This window comes from Branchiostoma lanceolatum, chromosome 5 (assembly GCF_035083965.1).
Source record: "Branchiostoma lanceolatum isolate klBraLanc5 chromosome 5, klBraLanc5.hap2, whole genome shotgun sequence".
NCBI lineage: Eukaryota > Metazoa > Chordata > Leptocardii > Amphioxiformes > Branchiostomatidae > Branchiostoma > Branchiostoma lanceolatum.
Window position 1 is genome coordinate 17,300,913 of NC_089726.1, and position 21,852 is coordinate 17,322,764.

Consider the following 21,852-nt stretch of genomic DNA (forward strand, 5'->3'; position numbering starts at 1 on the left):
GCTGAATCTATATCTTAAGATAAAATATTAGAACAAATTTTGTAGAATCATCCCCAACGACAAAGTTGGATATGGCCCAGGCAGTCACGTGATAGTTTGTGACGTCACCTAAACAGTAGGTTCCTTTTGTTTTCATTCGTCGTCAGTTCTTCGGAGGGCCTGGAATTTTAGGCTGTTTTCCCTTGAATTTATGAAGTTTTTCAGCTGAAAGCCGACCAAAATGTCGTCGCCGAGTCCTGGCAAGAGGCGGATGGACACCGACGTTATCAAACTGTATCCTTTTGTGCCGAAAGGGGGGAAATTCCGCTGGATTTGGACGAATTTTGGAGGTGGAAATTTTAGGAGGGGACCAGGGTAGGAGGGATTTGTCATCCCCGGCTGACCCGAAGTGTCAACAGCTGTTCGATGAGAAGGTTGTGAAAGTTTGGGAAGCCGATGGAAGGCCTTTTCGATCTTCCTTCTGTCTTACTATTGTCGGAATCTTGTCGTGCGATTCCGTCCCGTCTTCCGACTAGACGTGTTTACGGGGGGAGTGAAACGTAGCCTCGTCCGGATTTCTGCCAGGAAATCGTTTGTAAACAATGACGAAACCATAATCGAGCAGCTGATATCTAGGCCGGGCTCCGAGCAGACTACATTTTAACCAGCCGAGTCTCAAAATAGAACCTTTTTTCCTGGTACCCCAGATGCAATGCAGACCAGCACAGGATATGCTTTAATCTCTAGCATCTACTCACTTCCGTCTTAGCAAGTTTCTCACCGGGAAAAATATACAGGGTGTTTTTTGGGGGTGGGTTGCTGCGAAGGTTTTGGTGTTGAGTGCACAGCTGAACAATACGCCTTGGAAACATCATTTGATTTAGCTGGGGTCTGGTTGTATGTACCACAAAAGCCAGCTCAGCAATGGAGAGGGGATTGATTTTCCGTGCAGGGCACTATCTCTTTTGTTCAGTAGCTCCCTAGGCATAACTTATAAATAATGACTGTTTTTTTTTCACGGTCTGGAACATAGCCACCTAGTTAGAGCCCGCTAATCCCTATGACAGCATTTCCAGGATGTTCATTTGAGTTGGATACAGTCAGACGGTTCCCTTTTTTCTGGTGCATGGCTTAATTATGCTTCTTGCACAGTTGGCCAGTGGACGAGAAAAATTGGTCTGTGCATGTAGTGATTCCATACCCTTGATCTTTCCCTTCTGATGTTGACAAGTTCGGACTTGCATGCGCAATTGCTGAGACATCTGCACCAGTTGCGAAAAACTAATCCGTTGTAGTCTGTTGTGTTAATGGCTTGTGTATGAGCAAACTTTGACCATTTTTTTTTGCATGAGAGGGATGTGTGGTTAAGTGGACAGTGTTTGGGGCGTGGGCGTGACTTGGTGTCTGCTGAAGCACTCACCAATCCCAGGAGTATTTTCATTAATCTCCAAGCAGATCCACGCCGGGCGCGAAAATCGTAGTATGCTAGCCAGAGAGGGTCCAGTCATCCAGAGAAGGTTCATCAGCCCGGCAGGGATCTGCCCTTAGTCGGACCTGAACAAGGTTATTAAACTAATCTCCCCGCAGTCAAACTGCGCTTAGAAAGAAGGTGCGAATTGTGCCGGCGTTCGAAGCCAGGCGCCCGTCATGGGTCAGCTGCGCGCCGTCTCACAGTTACCCGGCAGGTTTGAATTCCAGATAACAATGGAAGCAAGCAAGCGCTGGTGGACGGAAAGAGTCCGCCGTAATTTCCGTGCTATCTGGGAGTTTGAAATTATGGAGACTCAACTTGATGCCATTCTAGCATGTCTGGAGAGTAAAGATGAATTTGTTGGGATTGCGACGGGCAAGGGGAAATCCCTGTGCTACCAAATTGCATTCCGCGGTGTCTGCCGTGAAACAAAACTTGTTTCGATCGTCTCACCGTTACGAGCGCTAATCAGTGACCAAGTAAGGACGTTGTAGAGACTTCTCGATCCACCGGACGACGCCATGGCTTCTGCCATAACTCAAGACATGACAAACGACAAGACTCGGGTTTTACTGAACTGAATATAGACGCGAGAATCTGACTCTCAAAAAGATACAAAGACACTGAAAGATGGCGGTGTTTCGGCGTGGTTTTGCACCGCATCCAAGCGTGAAAGAATGGCCAAAAACAGATTCCAAGTTGTGGTTAAAAAAAAGACGCACCAAGCATTCACATAAATAAAACGACATTTTAATCAATTATGGTTTAACATTAAGCTAGAAACTAATGGTGCAAATTTGTCTAACGGAAAAGTCTGTATGTCGATACCTTTGCTTTGATGCGTTGTGATGCGGTGTGTTCCCGCACTATTGTATCTGAGGGGAAACACTCCTGCTGTGAAATGGCGAGGCCGGCCGGGTTCGTCCCAGATTCGGGGTTGTAAAACGATAATCCCTGCCAATTTTCATGTTGGAGTTAAGCAGGCACGAGGAGGAGTAGAGGCACCTTCCTCAAAAGGTTGCCCCTCCTCGTGCCGGTTAATAACCTTGTTCAGGTCCGACTAAGGGCAGATCCCTGCCGGGCTGATGAACCTTCTCTGGATGACTGGACCCTCTCTGGCTAGCATACTACGATTTTCGCGCCCGGCGTGGATCTGCTTGGAGATTATATTTTCATTGCTCCTGGAGTCATGTGGAAAATTTCAGTCCCATCAGCTCATGATGATGATGATATTCAATCAATAATACAGACTCCTTTCCCAGTAGGCTTAAATGATTTTTTTTAATATCAATTTCCCAAGATCATAATAATGCAGGTCTGATTTTTTTGTTCATTTCAAGGCATCCTCATTTGAGGTGAAGCATGATGCTTTTTCAAGTAGCTGTTGGTGATGCAGTGTGGCTTCGCTATGGCTTGCGTTTTTGGCCAAGCACACCGGGTTGCCCCTACACTCCTCAATAAGTGTGTTGGGTTCTTTTACGTGCAGAGGTTTGACACGTGAGGCTAATGCCTGAAGCTCCCTCGTACACGGGTCCGACAGCTTTACGTCACCATCCGAATGTTTGATATGTCTTATACTGTAAATGTATCTACTTTGGCGGCGGTTTTATTTCGGAACAGGAGGTTTTTGCTGTGTTTTACATTCATCATTTCATGGTTGAAACAATTCTGCAGCACAGTAGTAATACATTGGAAATGCATATTCGTAGTGTCATAAATTCGCAGAAAAGACACAGCAAAAACCGAAAAATAAAACACCTCCGCAGAAGTTTCAGAATCTACTGTAGTTGGTACTTGTGATGTTGAATATTCATGAGCCATTTACCTTATATGCACAGGTCAAGCTATTGTCCTATTCAGCCTATGTGTGAACAAGACACCTTTTAGAAGACAGGCCATATGCGATATGCTTGACTTAACTCTGGTGTAAACAAACAACTGTCCCTTCCTTCCAGAATTCCCACTTGAAGAATTCCCTTGGTAGTTGCTAAACAGGGATATCCCCAGGGCATGTGGAAGGGTGATCTGGACAGATAACTGTGAAATTGGATGGTTTTGGTCCTAATGGATGTTTGTAAATGGCGTTTATTCTCATAAAATATGATGAATAATTCTAACATTCAACAACGAAGAAGAAAAATACTTGAGTCACACAAATTACAGGTCCTCCCTTGCCTTAGATTTCCCTTTCTTGTCTAAGTTATACTACATGCAGGCCTGTCTTTAATGTCTAGAAAAAGACTCAATATGGAATAGCCATCATTATAGGTAGCTGCAACTTAACTTTGTATTCATAATGAGAACTACACATTTTAGATCTCTTGCAATTGCTTGCCTCGCTTCAAAGAGTCATGGATGTCGAACCTCAAGTTCTTGCCCCCCCTCCCTCAACCAGATGCTTTGTTTCCTGATTGCCATAAGCAATGGATTTGTATTAATTCAGCCAAATATCTAATACAGTCTTGGCCATAATACTGTAAATGCAGAAATGTTTGTGGTGGTTTTATGTTCGCGGTTTTCGCGGCGACCGGTTCATAGTGAACCACCGCAAACATTTTTGTCCAATACTGTATCAGTATGTGGCTATAGCACTGCCGCAAACTTAGAACCACCGCAAACACTCCATTTTTGCCTTAGCGCAAAATAAAAATGCATTTACAGTAACTCAGCAACATACAAAATGTAATAATGCTGCCTTTACTAATGTTGTTTTCGTTTATTGTATACATAACGTTATGATGTTATCATACAACATGGTCATTGACAAAGTATAGATATGGTAACATGTAAACCATATTACTCTGTTAGACAGTGTTACTGTTAGGTGGTGGCTGCTCATTGGCTAGAGATATCTCCACTGATCAGCTGATAAGGCCATGTCAATTAAGCTCTTTGGTTACCAGATTTTGAGTATCCTTAAAAACTGAAGACCAAACAAGATTAGAAGATAGCAATGCCCTACAGATTTAAAAGCTTTTTTTAGCCGATAAGGCCACGCCAATTTAATTTGTTGCTTGTCGGAATAGCCTGTCCTTTTTGAAAAAAAAAAAAAATTTGGTCGTCATTCCCATTCACAAATTTTAACTCCCAATTTTACTATTTGTTCAGTTGTAAAACTCAATAGCCACCAAAATAGATGATAAAGGCCTGCACATACCTAAAAAGTGTGGTCACATTTTATCACAAGTTATGATTTTTCATTTATTAAAACTATTTTCTCAGTATCAATCCATATATATTACATGGCAAAAGGTAATTTTGTTACTGAAATCATAGTACTAGATCAAAAAAAGGGGTTCATTGCACAAAATAATCCATAAAAAGCTGAAACTTGAATACTCCTCTTATTCTTTATGTCATGTAAAGTCTTATCTTCATCACAGACTTTTTGCAAAAAAGTTATCTTTATTTTTTTGGCCCAGTCGCTCCAATTTTTCTCTTAAAAAATCTGAGAATCAACAAATAGAATTGGTGTGGCCTAAGTAAAGAGCCTTTTCAAGTTTGCTGCCATTTAGAAAGGTCAACTGCAGAAAGTTGTGTATGACAGTTTGATGGCATATGTTAGCCTGGAACCTTGGGAAAGGATTTTCAAGGTGTTGAAGATTTGCCCTTTAAGATAGCTTTGAAAATGCTTTTTGCATTAAGTTGTGTCTAAAAGGTCACTTATAAACTGTTCAACTTAAAAGCACTACAAAGATTTCAAAATTTACAGTAAGGCAGTTAGATGTGATACATATTAATTTTTTTATCATGATTGTATATTTTGGGCTTTTACTTGTTACATGTATGTTATGATTTATACTGTTAGAATTTGCTGATTGACCAAGTTTGTAATTAGGAATAACCCTAATTTACATATTACTGTACTGACTAACTATATGGAATGATTTTCCCCTAGGAAATACACTGTAATTGATAAACACCATTATGAGTGACTATCACACTTGTGAGGTCATAATGCTAGAATTAGCCTAGGTATTGTCATATTCTAGAACAAATTTGATCCAGTTTAAATTCATTGTTAAAAAATCCATAGAGTGATAGAAACAAACAGAAGGTACAGTACAGTCCAAACTGCCTAAGAGGACCTCTGAGGGGGTCAATGAAATCTGGTCTATGTAGACAGGTGGTCACTATAGTACAAAATGTATATTCTATAGATGTAGGATTCTTAATGCTTGTGTCAATGGGAAAATTATTTGAAGGATCACCAGGTGGTAATTATGTAGAGGTCAGGTCACTTCTTTAGACTAAAATTAGAGGTTTGACTGTAATATATAGCTGATGACATAATACATGTAGCAGTCATACTCCAGAAATCAAACTGCTATTCATGTTTATAATTTTCTGGGAGCATGTCACATACCACTTCATAGTGCTGGGCCCAGAGAATATGTTACCACTGCTAAATATTTGTTACACCTTTGAGTTAAACATTTGCATTGCATCATAGCATTGCTGTTGTCCTTAGAGCTATAACCGTAAGTGCAAAGTCATGATGTGTCTATTTTACCAAGCACTTTAATTTGTAATAAACAAATAGGTACTGTTTTAACCAAGGGTTAATCAATCCATTTAAAACATCAGAGGATGATCAAAATAACTGGATTTGAAAAAGGAAAGAAGGTTAAATTGGTAAATGTGTTTGCATGTTCGGTAATGATAATCTACTCACCTTACAAGATTGTGAATAATGAATGGAGAATGTTGGCATAGGAATTAAGCTCTACATATGCATTCTATCATCTAACCAAGGTTGGAGGGTGACATTGAGGTGTTTTTGAAACAGCCATCATTATGTGTAGGGCAGAAGGCAGACTGCTTTACTATTATGCAGCACTTAATCCCACTTTCATAATCATAACCGATCCGTATAAATCAAGAAGAAAGCATATAAGCAGGGCGGATAAGTCCTATATAGTATAACTGTACAATTTTACATTATTATCATCATGATAAGAAAGCAGATGTACATAGCATTGATAATGCCAAAAATGTGAAAACGAAGATTTTCATGCACAGTGTACTGTCAATCTTGAAATGTTTGTGCACTGGTTTTATTTTCTTGTTGACCTTTGACTACAAAATCAAGACACTGCGAATATGTGTTTTGTAAAACTTCCATAGATACTGTAAATGTTCACAGTGGTTTTATGTCCACGGTTTTCGCGGCGACAGTTTCACCACAAACTTAAAACCACCGCAACATTTTTGTCCAATACTGTAGCAGTATGTGAGTATAGCACTGCCGTGTAACCTTAAACCACCGCAAACACTCCATTTTCCCCTTTGCGTATAAAAACCACGCAAACTTTAATTGTATTTACAGTAGTCTATACCTCAGAATTTTTTCAACTGTGAACTCAAAGCATCACAAAAAACCTTCTTTCCTCTCCTGACCGCTAAATCGAGTCCCCACAAAAATGAATGAATTTACAGTAAAAATATTACTAACCATTTGAGAATGAAGAGCAATATTTGATTCACTACTAATATGTCATTAGTATATATTGTACATGTGTCAATCATACTGCATCTTCTTAATTTTACAAACAGCATGTTTTAGATGCTATGCAATACTTTTGTCTATCTAACTTATATTCAGACTGCACATGCACAATAAGTAATCTGTACATTTGAACTTTGAACTCTATAAAGCACTGTATGACATAATATCTGGCAAGAGAGGCAAGTACAAAGGGCAAATAAAGTTTTAGTCCAGTTCATATACAAATGTATAACACATATGATCCCTCTAGTCTAATTCCCAGGGTGCTGTAAATGCATGAATTCTTAAAAAAATTTGTGTGGTTTTTATTACGCACTAAGGGGAAAATGGAGTATTCGCGGTGGTTTTAAGTTCGCGACAGTGCTATAGTCACATGCTGCTGCAGTATTGGACAAAAATATTTGCGGTGGTTTTAACTTCACGTTGAAACGGTCGCCGCCAAAAACCGCGAACATAAAGCTATCGCGAAGATTTCTGCATTTACAGTAACTAAATGTAAATTGCTAATAATCAAGGGTTAATGACCCACCCAGAGGTGTATATGGTGTCATAACGCCTAGTCATGTGCTATGACCGAATAAAACCACCGAGTGAGCGAATGGTTGACGCCATCTAGCTACATGTGTATGTAATAATATATTATAACCATATACATGTATAAGCATGGAATCAAGTGAATTATACCTTTGGTAAGCCATTGTGACATGTAGGTCTTGCCACTGATTTACAGAATACATGTCATTGATTAATTGCGTAATTAATTAAGAGCAAGTTTTGTATTGCTGTCAATAGTGTATTAAGACTAAAAGCCCACATGGCATGCACAAGATACATGTTATTTTAGCATGAATATTTCCAATAATTATTGCAATTTGTAATTTTCCAAATGTATGGCACACTAACTATGTAGCTATAGCGTGCGTAGTCCAGTGGTTAGCAATCTTGCCTCTGGAACTAGAAGCCGCCAATTCGATCCCGGCTGTGTTGCTCACCCGACATGCACGCTACCGGAAAGGGTCACAGTCCTTAGGACGGGACGTTAAGCCATGGTCCAATGTTCATTGTGCTTGTCGAATGGAGCTAGGGGAATTTCCCTGGTACAATGAACCTATAAATACTGTACATAGCGTCTGTTTTCTCTCTCACGACCAGTGGAAGATAAGCTCTTCAGTGAGCTAAACTGGATCGAGATCACTTCAATCAGAATCCTTTTTCTGTTCACTAACAAATAGTAACAATGGTCTCCAGTATTAATGTTGAACTTGAAGCAAGATCACACGACTCAAAGCCCAATACTTCTTTCTTTCCTCGCGTTTTACGTCAGATATTTTTTAAATGATTGACACCAATTAAGGGGACTCTTGTTGAATCTGATCAAGTTTGAAATGTATGGTATTTTGTTGAAATGATTTGTGATATGAATTATGATAACTGACTCAGTGCAAATCAAATTTATGTTACTAGAGCTAATGTAACTCTTACCTTCATGTATGGAGGGTTTCTTTTTGGTGTGTCTGTTTGCTGTGTGTCTGTAGTTGATTGACACCATTAATAATAAGGGGACTCTGTTGCCTCTGATCAAGTCTGAAATATATGGTATTTTGTTGAAATGATTTATGAAATGATAACTGACTCAATGCAAGTCAAATTAATGAAAGTGATTTAACTTTGTGTATGGAGGTTTTGTTTTTGGTGTGAATTTTTGTTTACTTGTGTGTCCATAGCTATTTGAATGGAGGAAAAGAGTGGCTGGTTTCTACTCTCCAAGCAGAGGTTGAATGGGCAGATCGTCACCGTTTTATCATATGCCGTCATTTTTTGTCGCTAGCTAGCGACAAAAAATGACGGCATATGATAAAACGGTGACGATCTGCCCATTCAACCTCTGCTTGGAGAGTAGCTGGTTTCCACATGCTAGGCATGTAGTCAGACACTAACAGGAAGTTAGGTCAAAGGTCATTTCCTGTCTTCGCTATTTTTGTTATATGCATGTCTGTTATCGTATGAGACTTAGGGGGGAAATGCATCTGGTAGAATCAGCGAAAACTTCACAATAACAAATATTTTATAGCAAGTCAAATTCACACAAAAACTAAAAATATGTCACGGAAGTACGAGATCTTCGATTTCTTGTTTCTAAGTTGCGCAGATTGACCGTATGCTATTCAGATGGAGCTAGATTTTACAAGTACTGCAGTGAATGGATAACAAGAGTTCTACGACCTCATACCTTCGTCAAATGATTTTGACCTTTATGACTGACGTATTAGGAGTGTTTTTCATCAATCATCAATCATACCAGTTGACCCTCTTCACCCAAATAACATAAGTTGTCCAAACCTCCTTGTTATGACTATGAGCTTAACAAAGAAGGTTATGCTAACATTTATCATCAATTATGCAAATAAGCTCCCTCCTTATTAGCATAATTTGATTCCATGGTGTTCACATTCACACAACTTCCTAATGCCACAAGTATGAAATTACCGTCATTTACTAGTATGGAATTATAGTAGTTTCTCATTGATTATGCTAATTAGGCCAACATTTGCATATTTCCTATCTATCAACATTCCTCTCTTCCTTAGTTACAAATGTCACATATTTGAATAGTCATATCATGGAACACAGCAGATTTTTAAAATTGCCTCATTAATCATGTGAGTTAGAATTTGATTTGCATAATTATCATCCAATCATACAAAGCATCACGTAAGCTATATACATACCAAAAATCATGACCATCCATCAAGACCATCTCGAGTTATAGTTTTTCTCATTAATTATGTCAATGAGGTTCTCATTTGCAAAGCTGATATCTATTAATATTTCTCTCTTCCTCAGTTACATATGTCACATGTTTGAGAGTCCTATCTTTTGATGGATGTATAAACTTTCCTCATTAATCATGCAAATTAGATACTGATTTGCATAATAAGTATCTAATCATGTACATCAGCACTCAAGCTATGTACTTACAAAAATTTATGACCATCCACCAAGCCCTTCTTGAGTAATTCCCTTTCAAAGTCTGAAGCAAAACCTGCCCCTGCTATAGCCAACCCATACCTCTGCTTGGAGACTACCTTACCAATGCCAACAGCTGGCTGACAGCCAATTTGTGTAACTGACGTTTCCTGCCTCCAATATGACCCCTCAGGACCCTTGCCCCTATCCATGACGCCTTAAATTGGAATAACACAGCCAACACCGTACACATACTTCAGCATACAATGTAACACATTTTTACACTTTTCTCGTTAATTATGCAAAACACTTCGCCCAAAATCTAATCATCTTGAGATGTCCCACATACACACCGACACACCAACTACGACAACAAACCATCCAGGCGTTCTCGACTTATTCTGTTCACTAACAGACACACAGACAAGCACCGTCGAATAACCTTGTCGACGAAACCATTTCGTCGACGAAGGTAATAACCTCCTCTGAGCCCTGTGTTAATCACCTGTACATGTATATATATGCTCCATTGTATCCCAGGTCCTATTTTACCACCTGTGCAACATCTTTCCTTAATGAGCTATTTTCCAGCATCGAGAGCAAGCATGAGGTGACCATTCTAGGGGGACTTAACGAATTTGTAGTAAAATTCTACGGACCACAAGGAAGTAAGTGCAAGTATATCCCTTGTATTTGTGAGATATTGACTTATAAATTTCCAGTATACGACATACAATCGTCGAGAAATGGCAAGTAGATGTAATAAAGCAGCTGGAAGAGATTGTGATATTCGTTTTAAACATTAAATCATGCTGGAAATGGTGTTTGAAATTGTGCTATCACAGTAATAGACCTGTAAATATGTAGACATTTGAATTAAGTTCATGTGTGAAGGTCGGAAGTGGTACTGTCTGTGCCCTAAAAGTTTTTGTGGCGTTCGCTGAATGATAATCCATAATTGTGTCCAGAGGCCATTAAAATTTAGGCCGGGACAACTGAAAAATCTCTCTTTGGGACATTTTTGGAACAGTAGAAAAATGATCAAGTGGTCCCTGTACATCTGCAGTACTATCAAAATATGCAATATACAAATGTTGAAATTTAACAAAGACAATGCTGGAACAGTGGGGAAAAAAGTTAATTTCGATGCCTGTTAATGATTGATAGCTTCTGTTGCAGACTTCACTGAGCTTTCTCTTCTCTTTCAACTACGGGCAATTTTCTGATAGCTGTACTGGTTTCTGAATGCTTGCCAAGTTCTGAATGTATTCTGAATAATACACACGTACGGTATGCCTAAATCGACTGTAATTTAAAACAAGCCAGATCTTGCATAGCACAGATGTGTGCATTGTGGATACAATCAGAACTCTGGGCAAGCAACTCAAAACCTGGTAGCTATCAGAAAACTTGACATTGAAAGTGAAAACTATGCAGACTGTCTGTAACAGAAGCTAAATGATTGTCTCATCTGTGCGTTGTTCCATTCTCCTCAGCGCCTTACGAAGGCGGAGTTTGGAAAGTTCGAGTAGACCTTCCAGAGAAGTACCCGTTCAAGTCGCCATCAATAGGTATGTATGAGTTTATATATCGACCCTCTTCACAGTTCACGACTGGAGTAGATTTTATGATCCACACAGACTCTTTAATTAGTTTAAACGTAGAGCTGTATACCTAAACACATTTTAGGTACAGGTACAGGTACACGGGTTTAGGTGCAGGTCCGGACCTGAACCTGTACCTAAACTATTTGTTAACAAAATAGTTGATTTTCAATATGGACAAAAGCATGTTTGAACTGATAACAAGATAATGTTTTATTGTGCTAGTTATTATTCTAAGAAAAATTTGACTCCAGACTTTCAAAGGGTGTTTTTCTGTGCTGCACCAAGTATAGATGTGGCTTCTATACACTGCCACGGTAATTTCATGGTAATTTTATCTGTCAATCCCCTGACCTGTTATCCTAGCCAGGCTTGACCTGATTAGTACTACTGGTACAGTACTGGTACACCAGGGTTCAGGTATTCTGGACCCGTTGATTGTACCCAATAGTACTGTATCAGTACACTGTCCCACTACACAGCTCTAGACTTTAAATTCAATACAACAAGTTCATCTGTTGTGCTCTCACAGTCTATCACCTTGATATTGCAATGTATGTACTGGTTTTGTTATATTCCCCTTCCAGTGGGAAGGGGGATATACTGTTTTTGCTTGCCTGTTCTTCTTCTTCTTCTTCTTCTTCTTCTTCTTCTTCTTCTTCTTCTTTCTTCTTCTTCTTCTGCCAAAAACCAAGTAGATGTGCGGTGGTAGCTCTACTAAATGGTATTGCAGAAAGTTATATGTACCTTATGTTACATGGTACGGATGTTATATTTGAGATGTAGGTACCTATAGGAAAGGTGAATACACCTGACAATGAATTATGCAAATGAGGACCTTATTTGCATAATCTATGCAGAAACTTGTATTTCCCTTACTGTAAAAGCTGCAGATGTCATCTTTGAGATGTAGGTACCTTTAGGAAAGGTGAACACACCTGGACATGAATTATGCTAATGAGGACCTCATTTGCATAATTTATGCAGAAACCTGTATTTCCCCTACCGTAAAAGCTGCGGATGTCATATTTCAGATGTATGTACCTTTAGGAAAGGTGAACACACCTGGCCACGAATTATGCTGATGAGGACTTCATTTGCATAATTTATGCATAAACTTGTATTTCCCTTACCGTAAAAGCTATGGATGTCATATTTCAGATGTAGGTACCATTGGGAAAGGTGAACACACCTGGCCATGAATTATGCTAATAAGGACCTCATTTGCATAATGTATGCATAAACTTGTATTTCCCTTACCGTAAAAGCTGCGGATGTCCTCTTAAAGATGTAGGTACCTTTAGGAAAGGTGAATATACCTGGACATGAATTATGCTAATGAGGACCTCATCTGCATAATTTATGCATAAACTTGTTTTTCCCTTACCGTAAGAGCAGCAGATGTCATACTTCAGATGTAGGTACTTTTAGGAAAGGTGAACACACCTGGCCACGAATTATGCTAATGAGGACATCATTTGCATAATTTATGCATAAACTTGTATTTCCCTTACCGTAAAAGCTACGGATGTCATATCTGAGATGTAGTTACCATTAAGAAAGTTCAGAAAATCTGGCCATGAATTATGTTAATGAGGGCCTCGTTTGCATAATTTATGCATAAACTTTAATTTTCCTTACCGTAAAAGCTACGGATGTCATATTTGAGTTGTAGGTACCTTTAGGAAAGGTGAATACACCTGACCATAAATTATACTAATGCAGACCTCGTTTGCATAATTTTGAACTTTGTTATCCAGTGATTTATCAACCTGACCAAAACGATTCACAAAGATCACCATAGCAATGGATGAATTCAGCAAGTTACCTAACATCCTGACTTTGTATCGTGAAGATTGTTCACATTTAGTAGTGGGATATGTGAAATATGTTTAACCTTCTCCCTGCTGCGTAACCCTGTAACCAATAGATAATTGGTCTCCAAGCGGCTACCTCAGTGTACTAAAGGTTAAACACCAGTTGTCACCATCTCACATTTTCCAGTTGGTAGGTGCTCTTACTAGGAGTTTGCCAGCTTCGCTTGTTTGAAATTATCACCCAACAAAATTGTCACTGATCTTTCCAACATAGTTAGTCTTCATTTGAATTCCCCTCTTTTGGTTAACGTTGGGAATGGAGTGACCCCATCGTGTGGCTCGGAGGGGTTAGGGGTCACATTGCTATGACGATTGTTGAACCCTGACCTGAGTCAAACAGGGCATTTGCATTGGTGTATAGATGAAAGTCAACAATGAGTGCATCATTGTCATGTTTATCACCAAATGTGAGCACGTCGCCGGAACGTACTGCGTATATGGCAATTAGCCTGCTATTTAAACCTATTGTAACTGCCGAATCTCTTTTGTTCTCTTTGGTCAACGTTGCATCGGAGTAACAGCCGTTGCATAAGATATGTCAACTAGATGAACCTATATGCCAGATATTAACCTTAGATTAGTGAACACAACCTTAAACACAAGTTCTTGCTTACGTTCCGGCGACGTGCTCCAAATGTGATATACTGTCAGTGACATTTACCCATGTATCAGAGTTCTTGGATCTTTGATCAAAGTACTGTAGATCTTAAAACCTTTGTGGTGGTTTTATTTTTGTGGTAACTATTCCACTGCAAATTCATGACACTGTGAATATGTGCTTCCAATGTCTTGCTACTGCATGTATTACAGAATTGCTTCAACCACAAATTTGAAACACTGCCAAAACCTCCTTTGGCCTCCTACCATTAAATAAAACCAGAGCAAAAGTGAACAAATTTACCATACTGGGTTTCTTTGTGATAATGCACCACTTTTAATTAGCTTTCCCGGCGGCTATGAAGACTGGAATTTACTACTGTCCTGGTCAATGTCATGTGGCATTGCTGTCTTGCCAGTAATGTTGCTTGGTTACAGTTACTGTAAGTTGTCCTTTGTCAATCATTTACTGAGTGTTTAACCATTGTTTTCAACAGACCTGTTACTCAGGAACAAAAGAGGTCCTAAAAAAATCAAGTAAAAATGTAAATTGTCAAGTCAAGGCCTTTATTTTGCCTTGAAATGCTTGTTCAGCCTACACGGCCGCTTTTCAACAAGGCCTTGAACGTCTCAAACAGACATCTTGAATCCACCCATGTCCTGTAGCAAATAACGTCATTCTGTGTTTTATCTTCAAATGTGAACAATAATTGAAGGTCTTAAACATGGCCACCTTCGTATCAAGAGTCTCTTAAACATGTGGTTCAGAAGTGTTGTCATTGAAAGGATAACGTCACATGACATGCACACAATGTCAAACATCTATATTAAATCTCCCTTGAAGCCTCCGGCTAAGAGAGACATGATAGACTGTCTTTCTTCTGTCTCTAATTGATGGTTATGGTTGGGTTAGCCAGCTGTCAGTCCCAGACCTTGGCCTTGTTACGGGACCACATAGGCCTGGGTGGAGGGCTCTGATTTCAGGGCATTTCAGGTCACCTAGTTGACCCCTCAACAAAAGACTAGCCATGCCCTTTCTTGGTTGTGTGGATTTGGCAAGCTAGTGTGATAGTGAGCAAGTTGTGTATCTACAGGAAAGGTAGCTACATGTAGTATGTAATAGTATGGACAGTCAGTAACAGCAGTTTTGAAAGAAATTGTTGGTCTGAAACCATGGTAACGTAAAAGGGTCCTGAAATTATAGAATTGTAAAATGTAACCTGATTACAACAGACTAATACAGCTTGAATTTGAACTGATTTTTTACAAAGTACTATTTTTGATATCTGTGGATAGTGTATGGCTCCAAATTCGGTTAGTTAGGTACAGGAATTCTAGTGCACTGTATGTTGCACTGATTTGCTGATTTTTGACTAAGCAATATTTTGAGGGACAACCAATTCCAGGACCCTGACTAAATCATGCTCCTAGCGTCCCACCAACTGACCGGCCTCCAAGAGGGAGGGGGCCAATTAGCGCATGACAGCAAGAGGATGGTGTAACACAGGCTACCGTTTCCAGGTTCAATATGTAATGAAATCTTACAAACGTCAATCCATAGAACCTGGAGGATATGTTTGGAAAACTCCCATGTGATACCTTACACTCAAGACCACACATCCAGTATCTTGTAATCTGACACTGGTTGTACGTAGGTGAATTTCGTACAGGGTTCTAAATACTTTTTAAAACCAGGTTGCTCATTGTGTCAAAAGATAGGTTGCCCATCAGCATTTTGTGTTTCCCCTTTTTCAATACTTTCACGCTACTTATACAGTTACAGTCTTTGCCCCAAAACTAGGTACATCTAAGTTTGTGAATGAATTGTGCCATACAAAAGATAGTTGCACTTTGTAATTGGCCAACCAAGTATTTTGAGCTTTTGATATCATCCTTAAGGCAGCCACCTGGTCAAGAATAGATAGTGATATGCAAACATTTCAGATGCAATCTGACTCTCTCCTTAAAAAGTGTCTTTGTAATAGCGGGATGCATGTATAGAGATCTGCATCTCAAAGTCAAACACTGCACACATATGACCTCTTATTCTCACACAAGCCCTCCGGCTTCCTTGCCGACATTTTTGCGACACAACTAATACAGCTTTATAAGTTCAGTTTAACGTGATTTGAAATCGTTATTGCTGTGTTAAATGATGGAGAACACCTGACTGATGTTGAATGGTTGCCATGGCAATGGCCGCCACCATACCGCCATTCTGTGTGTGGCTCTGTACTCGGACATTGTTCCGCTGTGGTCGGGAGTTCTCAGTGTGTTTGGGTTTTTCCACCACCTTTGTAGAGAACAAGGATCATGTTCCCAGTGTTATGACAATGATGTAGTGCTAGGTGTTGTACCTTAAGTGATTAAAGCCTCCTTTCTTGCATTAAGGATGTTCACCAAGGAAACTTTGTTATCATATAGAACCTTCTGTTTATTGTCATTGTGAAAAATTATCAAGGAAGGAAAATATATGATTGACATAGAAATAGAGGTCTTCTGACATCTATGATATACTGTGAAGTTAGTATAATGGTACAGTCAAACCTGTCTATAGTAGTCACTCAAGGGACTGAGCCAATTTGGCCACTGTGGCCAGGTGACACTATATAGAGAAAAGGTCGAGCAATAAGTCACACAAGGCTTTAAGTTTATACTGAGATACAGAGTGTTTATTCACATACACACTGCACAGGTGCTTATAACATCTACAGTTCAGTTTTTGTTTCCTTAATTCTGTTAAACAATATATCAAGAAATGTATTAGTGTTTGTCAAGAATGCAGTCTTCGTTTTGCTTTGTACAGTTTCTAATTTGTAGAGATACATAGACAGGTTGCAAACACTATAACTGTAGGCTTGATGCCATTGTCTTCTCTTTCTTCTCGTGCTATTGTTTGGGCTAGGTGAGCTGTGTAGACAGACTTGAATGACTCAGGTGCCTCGTGGTATTGATGTGTCCCCCTCTCACCCAGGCCTGGTTTGTTTGGGTAGGTGTCGGGTGTCACAACAGATCAGGGTTTTTCTAACTGATAGCCCTACATTCAAGCTAATGGCACCTGTCAGGACAGCTTACAGCAAGTCTCTGAAGAAGGCATACAGTATTATGAAGTATTTTGTTTCTTTTTACAGGATTCATGAACAAGATATTCCACCCAAACATCGATGAGGCGTAAGTACAACCTTACTAGTACCCACAAGCGCACGCATGGCAGCCAGTGACTTTTAAAAATCTTATCAGGCCATGGTGATTCCATTATATGGACATCTGCAAGCGCATCAATTTTCGTTGGTTTCCGAAAGCAAAGTTTGTGACCATACTGTAGATGGTACAAAGCATTAAATATATGCCATAAATTTCCACAAGAAAATAAGGGAAAACAAACTCTAATGTTGTAGACATTAGTTGTTGTTGTAGCGCAAAGTCAAAGAGGAAGATGTGAAAGAACAAAAATTAAGAATCTATCATTCGGTATTTCATACTCTGTGTGTTATGTCATCTGTTCAACCTTCCTGACCACTTCCTGGCAACTTTTTTTTACCAACTTTTGTTTTTTTCGCTCGCATCAGTTTTGGGTATCCCAAACGATGTCATCCATATAATTGAATAAACATGGCCTTAGAAGAAATGTTGCTTCAGGCACATCACTCATTTAACTGTACTTCTAGACATACTAAACTAACACACACTTGAATGGAGGTAAAACTGCTTGACACTGCCATTGTATGTTTGTTCCACCCGAGCAGAAGTGACCTCAGTGTTTCTGTTGTTCCAGGTCGGGTACGGTGTGTCTAGATGTCATCAACCAGGCGTGGACAGCATTGTATGGTGAGTCACCTGTCTCAGGGTCAATTATGCAGGGCTTGAAATACTGGGTGCATGTGCACCTTTGTGCACCCAAAATTGGAGCTGTGCGCCTAATTTTTGACTGTGGGTGCACCAGTGCACCTAGATATATTTGTAGGCTGTAGGGTAGAGGTACTATTGTACACAAGTACATGTATACAGAATAGTCAAGTTTTGTGCCAAAATCTTTCATAATACTTCTTTAAAATCATCTCGTTAGAATCAGTTCACAACTGTACAGTGGTTTGAAATGATCAGCATCATTTTGTATGCAGCACACAGGTTTTGTTTTCTCTGCAATACTAGAAGGCTTTATAGACAGCCATGTTATTACGACTACTGCTTACGACAATATTATTTTGTACAAAGCCTCTGTACGGATTACCTCAGAGGTTTAACTGATTAGAATAAAAGCATAAAATCCTGTACCTTCCTATTTACTTATCATACTGAATAATCATATCTCCATATATATGTGTACTGTAAATGCCTTTAAATTCGTAGTGATTTAATTTCGAGGTAGGTGAAAAGTGGAGTGTGTGCGGTGGTTTTAAGTAAGCAGATGAAACAAGGGAGTAGGCAGGCAGAACACAGAAGGAGCATTTTCATGGTGATTTTAAGTCCACAGTAAAGAAAACCACAAACATCAAACCCCCACGAAAATGTAAACATTTACATTAACATGCCCGGCTGCTAAATGTGTAACGTTGTGTTTTCCTTTCGGCAAAGTAGTTAGCAACCTCAAGCCAACCGTACACACTCACGCCGTATCTTCAGAAAAGACGCTGTAGCCGCATGTTCCCATTTAGAACTTTATTCAAGCCCACATCCAGACTAGTTTCGCCTGTGTGCGGCTTTCTCGATGGTTTGGGGCTGAATAAATGTGTAACGTTGTGTTTTCCTTTTGGCAAAGTAGTGGACAACCTCAAGCCAACCGTACACACTCACGCCGTATCTTCAGAAAAGACGCTGTAGCCGCATGTTCCCATTTAGAACTTTATTCAAGCCCACATCCAGACTAGTTTCGCCTGTGTGGCTTTCTCGATGGTTTGGGGCTGAATAAGTGTGTAACGTTGTGTTTTCCTTCTGTTGCAGACCTCTCCAATATCTTTGAGTCGTTCCTACCACAGTTACTGACGTACCCCAACCCCATCGACCCCCTGAACGGGGACGCAGCGGCCATGTACCTGCACAAACCTGAGGAGTACAAGAAGAAAGTTAAAGGTGAAGTTCAACATCAAAGCAGTTTAAATTTAAATTTAATCTATAGACATCTACATTTAGTAAGCATGGAATAGACCGATCCCATAGCCCCTCCCACCTCTCTCAAAATATAGAAATGTAATAATGCAAATATTTCAATGACATGCAGCCACTCTCTCATTGGTCAAACTGCTAATTGCCACACCATCATTGGTTGAACTGCTAATTGCCACACTATCATTGGTTGAACTGCTGATTGCCACACTATCATTGGTTGAAGTGCTAATTTCCACACTATCATTGGTTGAACTGCTAATTGCCACACTATCATTGGTTGAACTGCTAAATGTGATGGAAGCTCAGGATCGCTTTATTGGTTTACATTACAGGTGTTTGTTATTCAATCATAATCACACAGTAGCCAGTCAACTCACAGCTAATGGCTTTGATAGGATTATTAACAAAATTAAGATGTTTTGCAAGTGGCACTAGGTCAAGGTCAATATTGTAAGTCTCCACAATGAGTATGGCTCCATACTTGACACATTGTTTACTAAGAACTGTTGAAAATAGGACATAAAAACAAAAGAATGGGTAAAAACATTGACCCCCCTTACACCCTGTGAGTCGGCGCGCACAAGACTTTGCTACCCGATCCCCCACCGCACGTGCGCCCGAACTTTACCGGCCCCCACGATCCAGCCTACCCCTACGATCCTCTTGCCTCCATGGGTATGGCCCCTTCTGCTACAGAAAATGTCCAAGACAGTATGTTTCGTCAACCTATCTTTTACCTAATGGGAGCCACATGATTAATTGGCATGTAAGAAAAAGGGAATACCGTAAAATTCCTATTTACGTACGCACCCCTCCTAAGGTACGCACCCCCGATTTAGGGACGATTGCGGGCCTGACTCAGTGAGTTGAAACGTTCAGGGGATATACCCTCCTAACGTATGCACCCCCTCTCCAGCATTTCAGTGGATAGTTAAGAGGTTGACATGATCATCCTTCCGATGATGTTTACCGACTTAAAGGCTAGGGTTACTGAGAAAATGTTTCAGGGTAGAAAATATCAAACAATGTAAATATATATTGTCTATTCTTTATTACTCATTGATTGTGTGGTAGCATTCCACACTTCATTTGCATGAAGATGTACCATACTCTCATGCTGATATGCGATTTTTCCGAGGAAGAACTCCTAACGTACGCACCCTGGCTTTGGCGTTGGCCTGGAGCACCTGCTTGCAATTTGAAAAGTTTAAAAAGTGCGTTCGTAAATAGGGATTTTACAGTAATCTAAAGGACTTGTTACAAGCTGTACAAGGTAACGTTTCTTGATTATGCACTGTTCGATGGTAATCTACAATTTCTGTCTTCTGTTCTCGCAGATTATGTGAAGAAGTACGGAACGGAAGAGGCGCTAAGAGAGCAGGAGGGCGGGGATTCCAGCAGCGAGTCAGAAAGCTCCATGAGTGACTTTTCAGAGGACGAAGCACAGGACATGGAGCTTTGACAGTCACCAGATGTAAAATAGAGTTAGAGATATGCGGCCGTGCAGCATGGCACTCCACTCAGAGGCCTGTCAGGGGTGGCGTCCTGTCTATCATTACCAGCGTGCGGAAACGATACTGGTTCTCGTGAAATCAGTAGCGAGCAATGCTTCACACCATCACCCTGCTTGACTGTGTGGGTTCATGTGGTAATGTGTAAGCGTGTCGGTGTGTGGTTGTAGAAAGGTTGAAGTAGTGTACGTGTATGAACCCGCACTGTTGTTGCAGAAAGGTGGTGTGTGCAGTGAAAGCGAAATTCTTTGAAACTCTTATTAATAATAGTTCAAAGCATTGTTATTATATGCATTGGTTTTTTACAATCAAACTTGCCAAGTATAAATCACTGTAGATTTTTGGCTGTGTACGTCTGACAATCGTGAGTGGAGAAGGGAAGAAATCGCTGGTGGTGAACTGAGGTGTCGCGGTGCCAGGTTGCTTGGTCGGGTGCCATGCTGCTCGGCCCAAGAATGATTTTTAATATTATTCACTATATTGTATGTCCTCACGGGTCCCTTGTACATATTTGTATGTAGAAAGATTTGGTGTTTCATGTAGCAGCCCCCCTTCTTATCTACAGCGTAGTACTGACAAATGGTTGACGAGGGGAAAAAACAATCAGTGACTCTTAAGTTCTGCCAATCTTGTAAAGTGTCCTTTTGTTTTCAGCAAAGTTTTGAAATAAATGTCTTAAGTATGCTATCGCGATGATGCGTCTTTGCTACAATAAGAGATAGACAGTACAGTAGGTGCACTGATGACTGCACATGTAAGAGATGATAATTGGAAGAAGCTGAGGGCTTTTTGCGGGGAATCCCATGTTGAATTATCTGCTATGTTTACAGTAAATTGTACATTGCTTTGAGTCTTTGGTTTGGTGAAGCTTGATTTTAGTGGTTTTGGTAAAAAAACGTTCTTTTGTTACCAAATAACGTACATTTAACAAATAATCACTGATGTTCCATACCCATGGAGGGAGGTGTACCAGTTACTGCAAGGTGGTTATATCTAACTAACCCACACTTCAGTTCCAAACCCGATGCCAATATTCTTTCATCTTTAGTATCTGCCACTTTGTGCCAATATCCAGGCATGTCCAGTCTGTATGAGTGTGAAAGTTACTACAGAGCTGGACAGGCAATTTTACCAGTCAACACAAAGTAGCTGCAAGAAGATAGTAATATTTGTTTTTTGTTTTTAATGGGTAGGTGTATAAAATAAAGAATCCATTTTTTGTGGACTGGAC

General features: G+C 39.9%; 1 protein-coding gene across 1 annotated transcript; it reads left to right on the forward strand.

Moving 5' to 3' along the window:
* Nucleotides 1–108: 108 nt before the first annotated feature.
* On the forward strand, nucleotides 109–21,312 carry LOC136435500 (ubiquitin-conjugating enzyme E2 H). Its single transcript, XM_066429068.1, has 7 exons — nucleotides 109–273; nucleotides 10,518–10,594; nucleotides 11,423–11,497; nucleotides 17,136–17,175; nucleotides 17,780–17,832; nucleotides 18,946–19,074; nucleotides 20,448–21,312. The coding sequence occupies exons 1-7, from the start codon at nucleotides 221–223 to the stop codon at nucleotides 20,570–20,572; spliced, it is 552 nt and encodes a 183-aa protein (XP_066285165.1). The 5' UTR covers nucleotides 109–220; the 3' UTR covers nucleotides 20,573–21,312.
* The last annotated feature ends 540 nt before the right edge of the window (nucleotides 21,313–21,852 follow it).